The following is a 16,954-nucleotide window of genomic DNA, read 5'->3' as shown; positions in this document are numbered from 1 at the left end:
AACTCTTTTTGCCTTTTGATAACTAATTGGATTGCTCCGTTTGACACTTGTGATCAACTCCAGCATTTGGTAACCAGGGCCTCTATTCTTGTTGCATGTGAACCTTATCCTAACATGCACAATTATTACCATGTCAGAGCTATGTTTGGTAACTTGTAACCATGATTCCACGTTGAGAAGGTGGGGCGTTTGGAAAGAAAGAAGAAAGAAGTGGGATCGTTAGATTTACCGAGAGAGAGAGAGAGAGAGAGAGAGAGAGAGAGAGAGAGAACGGGAACGTTGGGTGTAGGAGTCCCGGGGATCCAAAACTTGGCGATGGAGGAATGATAGTAGTAGAATTAGAGGCAATGAAGAAGAGGAGAGCGAGTATGCTACCACTGGAGGGACTCCAAATACCACCCTGTCAAAGTCATCGAATGCCACAAAATGCACTCTAACGATTACGAGTACTACCTCCACTACACCGAGTGTATGATTTCTCTCCCCCCTTTTTCTTTTCCTAAATTCTGCTTTCACTTTCGATTGTTGCTGTTAGGGTTAGGGTTTTCAAGATACTGAAAATCGTTGCGCTCTGCTGGTTTATAATTTTATTATTGGGGGTTTAGGGTTACGGTTAGGGTTTTGGTGGTGAATTGTGATTTAATTACTGATTTTTGATTTTATGTGAACTGAAAGGAATTGAGTCAAAAATGCCTGTGTTTGTAATTGAGGTTTTGGCGAGTTCAGTTGCAAGTGGAATTATTGATGGCAGTGACTTGATTGAAGGTTGCTTCAGTAACATTGGAAAAAAAATATTAAAATTGATTCTAAATGATAAAGTATTATCGGCTGACTAACGTATGAAAACATTTGGAAAAATGAATTGGTCTATTCATAGTGTGTGTGTGTATATATATATATATATGAGTAGTTTAATAGTTGTGGATGAGGAGATTTGAACCCTTGATGTTTCTGTTGGAAACACCAGGAGATGCCAACCAATTGGAACTATAAGGGCATGTTTAATAGACTGTAATATGCGCTGTAATGTAATAGTTATTCCTATGGTTTAGTTATTCTTTAGTTTGGTTATGTTTTTATTATAAGGAATAATCATTCCTTATGAATAGCTATTCTTCAAAATGAGGAATAACTATTCCTTTTTAAAAGGTTGTATTAGCTATTACTTAGTAAGTGCAATAATTTCAAAACTTAATATATTTCAAGTAAACAAACTTTCCATATACATTTAACAATTATAAAAATAAAAAATCATAAAAAATAACACATATCTCTCTTAAATTTAAAAATAATAATTTTTAAGGAAATATAATTATATGAGTAAGAAATTTTCAAAAATAAATATTAAGTTTCATTTTAATGTTATAACTCACAACCAAACTAATGAATATGTTTAGTTATTACATTATAACATATTTTATTCCTAGTAATAAAGATTACAATTCCCGTCGTAATTCTCATTCAGTGTACCAAACGTACCCTAAGACACTTGGCTATATGGATGCCTATTTTTTACTCATAAAAAAGAAAATGATAGACACCATATATATACTTTTCAATTTGTCAAATAAGCATCTCTTCCTTTTTTTAAATAAAGGGTAGAAATCGAGGCATTGGTCCAATCTAGAAAGGGTGGCCGAGTTGTGTTTACCAATGAGAGAGAGAGAGAGAGAGAGAGAGGGAGAGAATACCATGGAATGTAGAACTTAAGGGATTATCAATTTCACAATTGGGATACAATCTTGTATAGTGCATTAGTGGGCTCAATGTGCGTGAGAGAGAGAGAGAGAGAGAGAGAGAGAGAGAGAGGAAACCCATGGAATGTAGAACTTGAGGGATTGTCGTATGATAAGTAGTGTACAATCATGTTTTAGTGCATGGATTGGTTCACTGAATTATGATCAAGGAGGATCTTTTAGAAGAAATTTAAAATAAGTAATTTTTGTGGTTAACTTAAATTGAAATTGAAAGATGTGTGAGGGATCTCATGGGGCTGTCACAAATATGTGCATGCTTACAAAATAAGTCACAACCATATTTCACAGCAATGTTCTTTTTTGTGGCTGCACCCTTTTCGTTCCTTTTTTTTTTTTTTTTAATGAAGATTTATTACCATTTAAGAAAAACATTTTTTTTATATGGCATTCCATTGATGTCAAAATTGTTACACGCGTTCTTTATGTAGGCCCTTCTCTTCACAATCCACATATAGAAAAGCGAGATTTTTTTTTTTTTTTTTTATTTTATTTTATTTTAAATTTTGTAATGTGTGTGTGTGTACTTGGCTATTTATTAGTTTGTGCTTTTTGACCGTCAATAGGAGGCTTGATGAATGGGTGAAGCTTGAATCTCGATTCTGTAGAGACTATTGTTGATGAGAAGGTGGAGGACAAGGTAATGAGTATGTGATATTTTTCTAATACATTTTTTATTTGCTTCTCCCACAGAATTTACTCTTTCTTATTTTTAATACTAATCACAAGAATTGTGCATGAGTTTTTCCAGGTTACAAGCTTGAAAATGACACGCCACCAGAAGCGAAAGATTGACGAGACACATGTAGAGGTAAATACAAGTAAAAAAATATTTTCAAATATTTTTTGCTCCATCTTATTTACATTCCTCTTTGTACTGAAATCCTGTCTAAATTGAAAGCTTAAAAGAAACCATAGAGATAAAGGGAACCAAAAGGTGCATGTACTGGATGGGTTATCTGATCAGCTAGGATTAAAATGAAAGTGGAATCTGAAAGTTAAATACTTTTCGTCTCATTCTCTTTTATTTTATTCTCTTGCAACATCACACACCTAGAGGGTCTTAATTCCATTATCTCAGCCTTCACTCTAGTGTTATCTAATCTAGAGCCTATTTTTCCTGAATGTTAAAATGTATTACAAGAGGAAAATAATAGAGTTAGATTTTGCATTGATGAAACTTTGAGAAGATTTAGCAGGCAGTTATATATCAGTTTTGACTTTGAGCCGTAATCAATATGTCATGGTCTGTCATGTGTCACATGATTGCACTTGTTCTCTCTCTCTCTCTCTCACACACACACACACACACACACACACACATGAACATGCACACACACAACACATGCATACACACATGAATTCATAACAGAGTGGAAATAATGTAACATCTTTTTAATTTCTTGTGAGAAGTAAATGATTTATTTAGTGAAATACCAAATGACATGAGCTGCTTACATTTAGAATTTTATGAGCTGAATCTCTGGCTGTCATTCGAGTTTCCTGCCTCCATCATAAGTCATGTTGTAATTTGTAGTTATATAATCTGAATATTTTCTTCACAACTTTTAGGGTCATGAAGAGCTTGATGCTGCCAGTTTGCGAGAACATGAAGAGTTCACAAAAGTGAAAAATATAGCAACTATACAGCTTGGAAGATATGAGATCGAGACATGGTACTTTTCCCCCTTTCCACTGGAATACAATGACTCTGTGAAGTACTTCTGTGAGTTTTGCCTCAATTTCATGAAGCGTAAAGAACAACTTCAGAGGCATATGGTGAGCAGTGCTTCATATTCCACTGTCTTCACTCACTATATACTTTCAGTTTGTGGTATAGTTGGCCTTTAAGGAGGAATTGTATTGGCAGCATTGAGCTGTATTCAGTTCAACGGTTATAAACGTTAATTTTCTAAATTTTGTTTGTCAATTTGTTGTCTAATATTATTGGGTTTTCTTATATGTTTTTTGATTGCTTAAGTGAAATTTGTGCTGGACATGGTTTGTCAGAAGCCTTGATGGATAGAAACCACATGGTTTGAACCTGGTCTACAGGGCATTTAGATCTCTTCCTTTTGATGTCTTTAATAGACTTAAATTTTACTATAACTTATTACTATATTATTTTAAGAAGAGATAGGAGACAGAAATTTGTGTTATTGAGGGGTTAGATTTCATTTTCTTGGCTATCTTTTCTGTTAGCAATTTCCCTTTCTTCCTTTAATTTTTTGTAATTTTTGTATGTATTTGGTCTATTTTATTCTTATTCTGCATGTGCAGAGGAAGTGTGATCTCAAGCATCCCCCTGGAGATGAAATATAACGATGTGGTACATTGTCAATGTTTGAGGTATGTTGTTTTGTTATTAGTGGTGGTTTTATTTGGGTTAATAAATTTTAAACATCTAAGTACAGTTTGTACGTAAGTTGTTTTGCATGTGACTATGACTATAGTTTGTAGCTCTCCTTCATCTGAGATTTCCTTTTCCCCAATTATTTTTTGGCATTTAAAATTTAAACGTGTTTTTTCTATCGGAGATTATATATCTGTTTATAAAAAGACATATGGTGTTAAATGTAAATATCAATTTGTATAACTTCAGTAAACAGACTTCATGTATAACTTTATCAAAAGAACTATGAGTTTGGTTTACTTTTAGAATATCTTGTTATATGGTTTATTCAATATTGGAATATACGGTTTCCTTTCTTCTTGTTTCCCATATTCTGTTTTGTATTATTTGTTTTATAGGATACCCTGTTGTATATGAGCATATTTAAATTTTTTAGTTGATTTAAGCTTTTCTTTAATTAAATGTTTCAAAACAGGTTGATGGCAAAAAGAACAAGGTTTATGGGCAGAATCTTTGTTATTTGGCAAAATTTTTTCTTGATCACAAGACCCTCTATTATGACGTTGACCTCTTTCTGTTCTATGTACTGTGTGAATGCGATGATCAAGGATGCCACATGGTTGGTTATTTTCCTAAGGTAAATTATTTATCCATTATTATTATTATTATTATTATTTTTTTTTATGTGCTGTCTGAGTGAAAATGTTGTCTCATACCATTTTCTTAAGTATCATGACATTTTTATCAGTCAAATCTGAAGGCCGGAATACTAGCATAAGAAGCATGGAATTAATTGGTCATGCATTTAGGTGAATCCCGCATTCATTTGGAATTTACTCAAACAGTTGCTAATCACAATCCTACAAGTTATGATTCTTTTGGCCTACAATGTTGTAGGATTGTGATTTATCCAAAAAAAAAATTGTAGGATTTTGATTAGGATTCTTAATTGGCATGAATGGAATGCATGCTTGTAAGTTGTAAGTTTATTTAATTGCTTTTATGAACTATGGTACTATATCATGTATTGCCTCTTTGCTACAAATGTATTTAGTGGTGATTATTTTTTCTTTCTGACATTCTTCTGACTCCCGATTCAATAACAATGTGACAGCAGAGTAATGGCTATATTCCTAAGTTAATACTGTGTTTGAACTTGACTTATTTGTCAGAACTCTGATTGTAGAGGGTACTAAAATTAGTTTCAAGATACAAGGTTTAAGTGGTAGATTTTAGCCTACGGGCTTCTTGCCTTTTGGTTCATGACAATTTTGGAACTACAAGTTTTAGGCAATATCTTCAACCTCCCATCTCTTTGTTGTTCCATTGCTGACCTTCCTCATGAACCGTTTGATCCTATTTTACAAATTTTTTTAATGTTTGTTAAATATAATGGATAAGCAGAGGGACAATTTTCAATATAGACATGAGTTTGAATCTTTCTGAAATTTCTTAAAAAATTTACATATATACATAAGCATGTTTTGTCTGCTGGTGCAGGAAAAGCATTCAGAGGAGTCTTATAATTTAGCATGTATCCTCACCCTTCCTCCCTATCAAAGGAAAGGCTATGGCAAATTTCTAATTGCCTTTTGTAAGTTATCTGCCTATTGAAATTCTACTTTCTATTTTGCATGTCTTTGTTTTGGTCATGTATTTTCAAGCAGAAAGAATATCTAACAATATTTCTTGCATGTAACAGCTTATGGACTTTCCCAAAAAGAAGGTCAATTCGGCACACCTGAAAGACCCCTTTCTGATCTTGGGCTATTGAGCTACAGAGGATACTGGACCCAGGTTCTTTTGGACAATATTGGAAAAGCACAAGGGCAATATTTTTATCAAGGTAGCTTTGTTTGAATGTTTGTTAAGATCCAGACAAGTTTGCCTTCTGTGGTTCAATTGCTTATTGTCTCCTGTGAAGTTGTTTGGCGTTTGAATATCCCACAGAAATGGTTTGAAATGTTATGTAAAGAATTTTTACATCTCTAATTGCTCACATTACTGTGTCTGAAATGACAACATAAGTAATCTGCACCAAATGATTTTTGAAAAATAGTAGCAATGCAAAGATTGGGCTCCGCACTTTGAAAAGTAGAAAACATTGGGTTTGTCTATAGATATAGTAAAACCTGATAATTTTGTACGATATATTAGTGTAGATGTTGATCTTTGACAAATCACTCTTAGCATTATCTTATCTTATCTTATCTTTTTTTCTGACTGGTAAACATTTCTAGAGTTATTCCATTGGTTTTTATTTTATGAACTTTTCTCGTGAACCACCTGCTTTCTGCTGGTTATTATTGTATTAGTACTTTTCTATAAATCTTTCACTCTTTACAGGAACTTAGTGACATGACAGTCATTAAGGCGGAGGATATCCTGGCCACCCTTCAGAGCTTAGAACTGATTCAGTACAGGAAAGGGCAGCATGTCATCTGTGCTGATCCAAAGGTCTTGGATCGTCATCCAAGAGCTGCTGGTCCTGGGGGTCTTGAGGTTGATGTTAGCAAATTGATATGGACTCCTTATAAAGAAAAAGTTTAATGTCAAACAATTTATCCAGATACTGGCTACCAACTTAGACGTGTAACTGACCTCCGATTGTATAAAATATAAGCTTCAGGGTATGAAACTGGGTATTCTTCCTGGAGACTTTCTTGTCATTATCCATCTTATGACTTTGTATGTATGTATCAACAAATAATTAATAGTATATTCTTAATTTAGTAGGTGTAGGCTACAACTGACTCATTGATTTTAGATTTGTGAACTACTTGTTTAGATGCATTGTAATGCTCTTCTGATGATGAGATAAAATGACAAAAAAATTGGGAAGGTGATCCGTGAGAATGGAAAAGATTGAATTGCCATCTCTTTGAAAATATTTTGTAAAACCAAACGTCTTTAGATCATTTTAGGCATACTTTATATTATCCTTTGACTTAATGATTGAAGTATCTTTTTGTCAAAATTTGAAGCAAATTTGTGTGGTTCTATGGGGAAGTAAGTAAATGTTTGAGCTTTAAAGGAAAAAACAGAAATTTGAAGCAAATTTATGTGGTTGTATATGGGGAAATAAGTAAATGTTTGAGCTTTAAAGGAAAAAAAAAAAAAAATTTGTGCCGTGGCTTTTCTTCCTTTCACGACTGCCATTTGGAATCCAACAACGCAAACTACCCTATATTGGTGTTGCCACTGGTTGAGTCATCCTGGTTTGGCTAAATTTGTATTCGGTTTGGAGTGAGTGGTGGTTGCAAAAGCTGTTTATGTCGGCAAAACGCGTGTACATGTACTCGTTTAATTCTCAGCACGAGAAAACTATGGGCAAAAGGCTTTCCTTTTTCTTTGGTTCTTTTTGTCCTTGGTAAGACATTGAATTCCCTATCAATGCTACAGTCGGATGATGACACCTAAAATCTCCAGCTTGATTTCTGTTTAGAGAAACCTCCTTGAAATGATGAGTGCAAGGACAGTTGAATTCGCTTGCTCTTCGTTTGAAATCCATGCACTGAACAGAAAAATGAACTAAAAAGCTTTGGTATTTCAATTTTCACATCCCATTCCGTTCTGCACTCTTTTTCTTTGCTTAAAGACTAGGTTTGTCTTCGTTCCAATCCAATTCTAGTATTACTATCTATTCAATCGATTCCAAATACGTAATGCAACTTTTTTCTTGAAAACCTTTTGCCCTTTCCTTAGACTCGGTTCCCACTTCCCACTATGACACTATGGCAATCACCATAAGCACTCTCTCTCTCTCTCTCTCTCTCTCTAACTGGAGTAATGTTAACTTTTCCTATTACCGGAAAAATAAAATAAGGAGGTAAGTTCGATCTGTTTTGCTATCACTTGGCTTGTCTGTTTCATTTACACATAGTCAATTCTACATGTAAACAAACTTCTAAAAGGCTTTACGAGATAACTTCAGGCAGGATGATCTAGTGGTGGCTTTTCTCATTGACTCATTTATTATGTTAAATAAAAAAAATTCCCTGGATCTACATGAGAACAGTAACCACATACATCATGATCAGCAGCACCAAATTTTGAGCACAGGATTAAATAATAATATAATAAAAAATTTGTAAAAACTAACTGAGAACATTTACATTACTTTTTTCTCCCCCTTTTCTTATGCATCATCTATCATTCTATCTCACTCACCTCTCAATGAAATTTTCTCATCAAACGGTGGTAGGTTGAAGATGATGCCTAGTATGATGAATTTGTTGAAGCTGTAAAGTTTTCAGTGCAACCCCACCAGATCTTCTCTTCCAAAGACTGTCTGCATCCTCTCCTTGAGGCTTTTGCTCCTTCTTGATGACTGGCAATGGAGGATCCATATCAACAATGCTTATACAAGTACGATTCTCATTGCTACCATTCATGCTCACTTGTCTCCTGCTTCCACAGCTAGCAGTAGTGGTAGTGGCCATTGTGGTGGGCAGGTTTTTGCTAGAGAACATTTTCTTGAGCTTGGAGTACTTGACACTGTTATTGTTGTTGGTGATGTTGTTAGTACTATGTCTGGTGTTTTGGTTGAGCTTGCTGTGTGTAGCTGGAAAGCCAACTACTTTGTTGTTCCTTTTCACTTGGCCCATGCAACTGATTCTGGGGGACAAAGGGTCGTTGGAGAAGGACACACAGCGATCTTCCCATTTGGGAATTGTAACATCTTTGATGGATGGTTTTGAACACAAAATGGGCAAGAATGTGTTTCTTGAATGGAGATTCAGTTTTTGATGGGGGACTCGATTGTATTCATTTCCCATTTGGAGTTTAGAAAGAGAGTAAGGATATGGGATATAATAATAAATATATAATAGTACTTCTCAAACCTTCTTGGTTATTTTAAGAGCTTGCACACACGCACTCAGAGAGAGAGAGAGAGAGAGCAGTGAGATGAAAGGTTAATAAGAGAAGGAAATGGGCAGGGGAATTTATCTTTGTTCAAGTCTCCTTTGCCTTTGTTTTGGTCTAAGCAAGGAGAGAAACAGAGTAGTGTTGAGATTGTCAAATACGAACAGAGTGATGTGTACTTACGCAACAGTGAGAGGTTACCCTTTTATCTCTTGTGTTAACTTGGTCTATGAAGTACAACTTAAAACCATAAGGAAAAGGCCAAGACACCGTTTGTTGAAGACTAATTAGTCTCGGACACGAGTTGGCAAAGGGGACCAATATTTTAGAGACTTTTGGAGTAGCTGTGTATGTATGTGTAAAATTGGATGAAAAAAAAATGCTATTTGTTACTAATTATTATAGGGAGGGTCCAGTATGCACCTTCTACCAATTTTACCAAACCATAGCCAATTGATTCATGCCAAGTTCATACGCAACTTGTGATGAATCATTCGCTGACTCTCACTTTGTCTCCTTAGGGCCCCAAGTAACAATTTGCCTTCAGCTTGGTAAACTACCCTGGAGGAAAAAAAAACATTTTTCATGTGTAATTCATAGGTTTAGTGATTGTTCACAAGACAAAATAGAATATAATGTAAATCAATTAAGAAATTATTTTTCCAAGGAAATATCAGGATTCAGGACTCTATCATTCTGGCCTTTATTTGGGTGTTTTATCAATGAAAAATCATTTTTAATCTCCCCTCCCTCCCAAATAAGCAGATAGTTTGTTCAAAAAAAGAAAAGAAAAAATCAGATACTCTAAAAATATAATTGACACTAGTTAACCACCCGTGTAATGCACGTGAAAGTTCAATGAAATATAATTTTATCGTAAAAAAAAAATGTTTTTCTTTTTCTTTTATTATGTATATAAAATATAAATATAAAATTTGATAATTATGATAGTTATTAATAGACATTTACTTTGATTATGCTTATATATGAAATGTGATAACTATGGTATTTATTAATAAGCATTTATTATAATTGTGTTTTTATATGGAACTATTAATAATATAATTGTGATAATTATTAAATAAATATTTATTATGATTGTGTTTTTATGATTCCTATCATTTAATTGGGAGTTTAAATATAGAATAAAATTTAAGTCCAATTAAAAGATATATAATAGAAAACTGATGTGTAAAATTGTGATGACACAAAAACTTATATGGCAAAATATAATGAGATTAATTAAAAGTTAAATTTTTTATGTTATATATATATATCATAAAATACTATTATAAATTATTATAGATTAAACTCCAAATCAATTAATATAAAAAAAAAATTCTGTTTATATCATATTATTTTATGAGTTTATTTATTTTTCAATTTATACCATATAATCGAATAACTATATCATTCATTACATGATGAACTTTTACAACATATCAAATATGTCCCTAGTGTGAAATACGAAGAAAAATACTTAATAGTTTTACATCATTGCAGATTAAGTCGTTGTACAAAGTCCAAAGTCAACAAGCACACACTTACTAGATTAGTTAATGTTAATTTAAAATGAACCCTACTATTTCCTTTCCTTTTTGCAGAAAAAACCTATAACCTTGACTGGAAACATCTTAAACCGGTCAAAGAGTCCGACAGCTCACAATAATTAATGGGAACACGTATTATTAGGTGGAATCACGTTTGCCAAGAAGCAATTAAAACACGGGCTTCACTATATTATATACTATCATCATATTAAAACTATATAATATAAAAAATGAAGATTGTACCAGAGAGTAAAAGACGGCAAGTTTGTCATTTTCATCTTCGTAATTCGTACGGAACATCCACATTATCATTCATTTCAACCATTTTCTATAAGTTTATCACAATTTTTCTTGCCCCGTCGAATATATATAATAGAAAGAAAATCTCTGTGTTCCTATTATTTGACCACATTACTATAGCTTTGTTTGTTTGTTTGTATTTTTTTTTTTTTTTTTTGGGTTCAGTAAAGACACCATTTATATTTTATTGTTGACCTCTATCAATAGAATTTTGTTGTAATTTGAGTATAGTTCAAAAATTGTTCAAATTTGACGAGATTAAGATCCATTTAAAGCTGATGAATTGATACCTTTTTTAGCAAAATCTTTTACATTATAATGATTTTTTTTTTAGTCAAACTTGTTTCATTTAAAATTAAATATATGAGATTTTAAAATATACATAAATCTAAACCTAATTAGATTTAAAATGAGTGAGATATAATCACAATCATTCGAAGTTAACACAAATGGAGTGTCATCATGAATTCACTTGACTATTACTCGAGCAAAATTGCATCATTTTTTACCTAATTTAATTTCTTATCAAACTTTTTTTTGTTGTCATTGATAATATTAAGTATTTATCACACACACAGGGAGATGAGTGAAAGTCTTAAAGAAACTGACAGTGGTGTATATCCTAAAGGCCTAACTCTTGGATATAATTATTTCAACTATTTCACATTTTTAACATGGGATGCAACTATTCTAACCTTGAGAGAACCTCAATTATTTTAGCCTAACTGTCAGAGGACCTTCTACATTGGAAGTTCTCCTTTCAAGTTGATGCGGACTGCGTTTGTTTGTCAAGGAAGTTCAATAAAAGATTTATGAGTTTTGGGGCCACTAGGCCCACTACAGAGGAAGGCCAATAATTAAGTTGTTTGCCAAAGGATATGAATCGAGTTTAGTCTACAAAACGTTTTGTGAGTATAGATTGATTGCAACGTGTTGTATTCTATAGTGAATTTTTCAAAGTTTGGCCACCCCAAATTAGTTTTCTTTCAAAGAGTTCTTCAAAAGTTTTCCATTTTATCACCAAAACCTTTGCGTTGCTTTAATTGTTTTATCAAATTATTAACTTAGGGCATAAGTAACAATTAATCTATTAATTGCAATGTTCTTTTGATCAATCTCGGATTTTTCTGAATTGGGGTGTTTCTTTAATTTGAATTTTTACCGACTTTTCCGGTTTTGAGCTCCTAAAAAGCGAGTATGTGCAACTTTATTACAACTTTTGTTGGTATAGTTGAAAACTACTTCTCTAAAGTGTTTGGTCTCACCTTTGGCAGCCTCAATCAAATGACTTACCCGGGATCTGTTTGAGTGTTGATGATTTATAATTACTGAAAGTATGGTTGTGGAGTCCCCCTCAATGATAATATCTTTAAATCAATTTCTTTGACAATTTGGAAAGCTCTCTACACTCTTATTTGACAAAAGTTACCATTTGGTACTTTCCTTTTCACATTATGAAATGGTTTTGAAAACCTATCAAATCATTGAGAGTTGGCTCTCTCTCTCTCTCTGATTTGACAAACCAATCCAAAACTTCTGTTCTTACTTCTTAATTTGCGGTCCTTTAGCTTGAACTTTTTTTTTTTTTTGGTGAAATTACTTTAGATTGAACTTAAGAAAGCATGATTGACAAGGGTCAAGAGCACAAATTCTAAGTAGCAATAAATTATGAGTAGATCATGCTCTTAAAGCCAAGTGCCCGAAATCTATATATGCAATTCGAAATTCTTTCTGAAAATTAAAGGACCGATCATGATGAGTAGCTAGTCAATGCATATCTCTTCCTTCGTCTCTCCCCGAACTCAGCTAAAATCAAAAACAAAAACAAATTATGTTAAATTATGATTCCCAAAGTTACAACAATTCAAAATAAACAGAACTTTCTTCTCATAAAAATAGTTAATGATTGACAAGGGTCAAGAGCACAAATTCTAAGTAGCAATAAATTATGAGTAGATCATGCTCTTAAAGCCAAGTGCCCGAAATCTATATATGCAATTCGAAATTCTTTCTGAAAATTAAAGGACCGATCATGATGAGTAGCTAGTCAATGCATATCTCTTCCTTCGTCTCTCCCCGAACTCAGCTAAAATCAAAAACAAAAACAAATTATGTTAAATTATGATTCCCAAAGTTACAACAATTCAAAATAAACAGAACTTTCTTCTCATAAAAATAGTTTTTTTTTTCTCATGAACTGTTCAAAGAGGATAACAGGTCAAATCATTTTAAGCTGAATTTTTTTTTTTTTTTTTTTTAAAGTCAGGTCAAGTTAAAGGGTTCAAGTCCAATTTTTCCAAGTCAGTATTATATCATCATGTTAAATTGGTGATTTTTGATAATGTTGATTTTGTTGTATCCTCCACATAGTATTTTTGGCTTATAGTAATCAAATTGTTGTTATTGTTTATGTGGTCTGAGGGAATTTCATAATACAATGTGGGAAATAATCATGGAATGTATTTCACATATCTTTCTCTACACTCCTTGAAATTTTTTTTAAAATTTTTTTTAAGGTTTCTTTTTCTCCTTCAATTTTCACTCATTGTTGCTAGTTTGTTTTGTGGATGTCATTGGATCAAACTTTAATCCAGTAATGGTTTGAAAATTTTTCTTATGTTAATAGTAAAATTTGAATTTTTAGAATTAGTAAAATTTTTATTTAGATGCTAAATGGCAAAATATAGGCTTAGTGGATGTGTTTTGTTAATTAAGTGTGTGCATTTAACCCACCAACTCGATAAATTGACCCAATTCAATCTCAAGTTTTGGGTTGGTTTTTGACAGGTTAGTAGGTTGGTTCGGGTTTGGATTGTCAATATTTTTAACCAAAGTAAATAGACCAAACTCATGCTATTAATAGTTTAACAAATACGTGTACTTTAAGTTAATTAGTGTGACTGTTTTTGGATTTCGCAACTAAATTTTAAAATTTTCATTTGATTAGTATGACTATTTTTTAACCAATTTTTATTTTAGTATTTTGAATCTTAGTTTTGATGAAATTGAAATACTAGATCCAATTATGTATGCTGCAATAATTTATTGAACAGTAAGCATAAATAGTTGAATAAAAATTTCATGTTTTTTTTAGATCCAACACAATGTATGTACAAGTTGAGATGAGATTAATTAAGCTGTCAACATTAAAAAATATTATCCATAAAAAAATTAAGAATATTAAAAAAGACTGTCAACAATATGAGGCCGTTGCTGAGTCCACGTTTTGCATTTTGCATTTTTTTTTTTTTTTTTTTTTTGGAAAGTGAACAGTAAAATCACATGATTTTACTGTATAGAGACAAAAAACACTATTCATGCACTGTTTGGCACTGTTCACGCACTAAAAAATATTGAAAATGAGTCCCACGGTACTATTTACACATTTAAAAATTATTTTGCTACAGTATTTTCAATTTTCAGTTTTCAGTTTTCAATTTCAGCAACAATAAGTTCAATCCAAACGGACCCTATATGTACAAGTTGAGACGTGGTTAAACTCAAATATAAATTTGAAAGTAAGATCTAATTTAATTGAGAGTAAACATATACTCTATATATATAGATTACAAAACCAATGCCAACATAGTTGGATTTTGGGTTCTTCTAATAATGATGATATGGTGCAGCTCGAGATTTGATTAAGATAGTGTAGTCTTTTGTTAACCATATTCACGAGGAAATAGGAGTAATTGTAACTCAATTCCTCTCACTCTTTTTTGGTGTAAATTCAAAGTGGCCTCCCAAACGTGTGGCCCACATGCAATGAAATTAGAGGGAGACCCCACATCCACCGTCGGATCCGGATCTGGATGCCCTTGCCACGTCACACATTCGTGGTAACTGGTAACTACCAAATCCCTTTCTCAAACAGTTATTTCTGTCTTCAATGTTTAGACACAAACAGTAATTTCCTTTTTCAGCAAAAAAAACAGTTATTTCTTTGTCTTCAATGTCGTGAGAGAGAGAGAGAACAGTTATTTCTTTGTCTTCAGTGTTGAATGAGAGAGATTCCATGTAAAAACGATGTTTCACCGATCACAATCGTACTTACTATTTAGACAAAAATTGTGATAAAATGTGTTATCATAGAAGAACAATAAAATGCTAATGTTGAATCACTTTAGTAAAATTTAAAACTATAATCACTACTATGTTAAATACTATAATAAATATAAAGATATGTTCAATTTCACAACTTATTAATTTATGCGGTTATGAATAGTGTGTCCATTATTAATTTGTGCGACCCACTACTTTTCTTCAATCACTTACAATTGTATAAATTAACAGGTCATAAATTAAATGATGTTATATTGATAGTATTATTGTTGTAAATATTAATCTCATACACGTGTACGGATTTGATAAGTTTCAGATATGCAAATTTATTAATTTACTAATTGGCTAAAGGATATCTTATTTATTTATTTTTGGTTGCAAAATATAGTACCAAAAAATCACAGGTAGGGGACAGATCACATGCAGATCACGTGTGTGGAAAATTGAAAATAAATGGTGATGCATCCATCTTAACGGACACGCCATGCATGTAAACATATGGGAGGCACGTGAAAGGCTCATTTTGTCCCCAATTAATTCTTATTTTTTGAGAAGTAATCCTCAATTAATTCTAGCACAATTATTTACACAATTTTTATCCCAACTTTGTTGTAATTCTAACTTTTTTTTTTTCCCTTCTAGTACAAGCCTATTAGGCTATTACCTTCCCCGGATAGAAATAGAATAGTAGGCTACTATTAATGAAGACTATAAGAATAAGAGGACAAATATATGCTTCTCAGAGGTGATAGGACCATCAATAAATATGACCACTGACCTGCCTAGTTGAAAATTCACTTTGATTTGTAGCAGCCTATAGTTGGAACTTCGAAGCTTGAGTGGAAAAATCCCTCTCTGTGAAATATGAACAAGATTTTAGAATTTTCATATAAAAACTTTTGTCCTTTCTTTTGGGGGGAGGGGTGTTGGGTGGGTGGGGGGCTGATTTGGGCCTCAAAAGCCCAAAGCAGGACTTTAGTCCACCCCTAAGAGCCTTTGAACTCATAGCCAAGCCCACCATTTATGGGCCCACTAGGATTGGTTCGATAGGGCATCTTGACCGAAAGTGAGTTGCGGCTTGAACTTCATGGAGGACCCTTGATCCCCTTAATGGACGTCTAGCTGCTGAACTTTACTCGGTTATTGACCTCAAGTGACCATAACGGTCAACTTTTCTGAGGGTAATATAGTTGCCTTCTTGAGGACATGTTCTCCTTAACTGGTTGATTGATACAATTCTCCTCAAAATGCCACTAATTCCCTTACATGTCAACAATTATTGCACACCACTAATCATCAATTGTATTTGACATGATTGAACCTATCCCTTATGTAGTTATGACTGCAATTTTGGGGGTGCTATCTTGGCACCCTTCCTCCCAACCAACCAAAAATAATAATCACTTGCATGTCAAGAAACTTGATTTAGCCAAATCCAAGTCATCTTTGCCCTATAAATAACTAAGGTATGCAACTCTTCAACTATTATTACCATGTCATTTTACACTTTTGTGTTGACTTAACCATCAAAGCATTCTCAATCAACCCCCCTGCCAGTTGATCCTAATTGTACTAAAGATTTTTTTTTTTTTTTTTAAGATTTTTTAAGAGAATTGAACCTTCGATTAGAGCTACTCAGGTTCAATCTCATTAAACATTCTTGTTACAGTTTCATCTTTCTTAAATCACCCGATTCTATTATTAAGAAAATGCAAAAACCAAAATTAGAGCTAGTCAATAGTCTCATTCTGTTACTTCTTGTTGATCAATCATTACTACAATTGTTGGTTTATTATGGCATTACAATTATTATTTTCTCGCCATTATTATTGTTAACACCACTATCACCAACAAGGTCCTATGACTATCCACAAGTCCACCACATTCTATTACTATCATCTTCTGTGACAATCCATGATTCATATTCCTCCCAAATTCGAAAACTTAGTAGAAAAGGAAAGTGCAATTGAGATAAAGTTGGCTACGAATGAAGGTACTCATAAGCCTATATAGGCTTTGAAAGAAGAAAAAGCCAAAAAACATTGGTAAAGTGCGAGTGTGCAATGGAT

General features: G+C 32.9%; 1 protein-coding gene and 1 pseudogene across 1 annotated transcript; one reads left to right on the top strand and one right to left on the bottom strand.

Annotated features, from left to right (window-relative positions):
- The first annotated feature begins 689 nt into the window (after window positions 1–689).
- LOC112025086 (putative MYST-like histone acetyltransferase 1) lies at window positions 690–6,976 on the top strand (annotated as a pseudogene).
- A 1,195-nt stretch (window positions 6,977–8,171) lies between these two features.
- Window positions 8,172–9,280, bottom strand: LOC112025073 (uncharacterized). Its single transcript, XM_024057739.2, has one exon. The coding sequence runs from the start codon at window positions 8,883–8,885 to the stop codon at window positions 8,298–8,300; it is 588 nt and encodes a 195-aa protein (XP_023913507.2). The 5' UTR covers window positions 8,886–9,280; the 3' UTR covers window positions 8,172–8,297.
- Window positions 9,281–16,954: the final 7,674 nt, after the last annotated feature.

The sequence above is a fragment of the Quercus suber genome, unplaced genomic scaffold (assembly GCF_002906115.3).
Source record: "Quercus suber isolate HL8 unplaced genomic scaffold, Cork oak 2.0 scaffold_318, whole genome shotgun sequence".
Classification (NCBI taxonomy): domain Eukaryota; kingdom Viridiplantae; phylum Streptophyta; class Magnoliopsida; order Fagales; family Fagaceae; genus Quercus; species Quercus suber.
Note: the sequence above shows the minus strand (reverse complement) of the source record. Positions and strands in the feature narration are given on the sequence as shown.

Coding starts and splice junctions, on each gene's coding strand:
- LOC112025073 (XM_024057739.2), bottom strand. CDS start 8,885: ATGGGAAATGAATACAATCGAGTCCCCCATCAAAAACTGAATCTCCAT.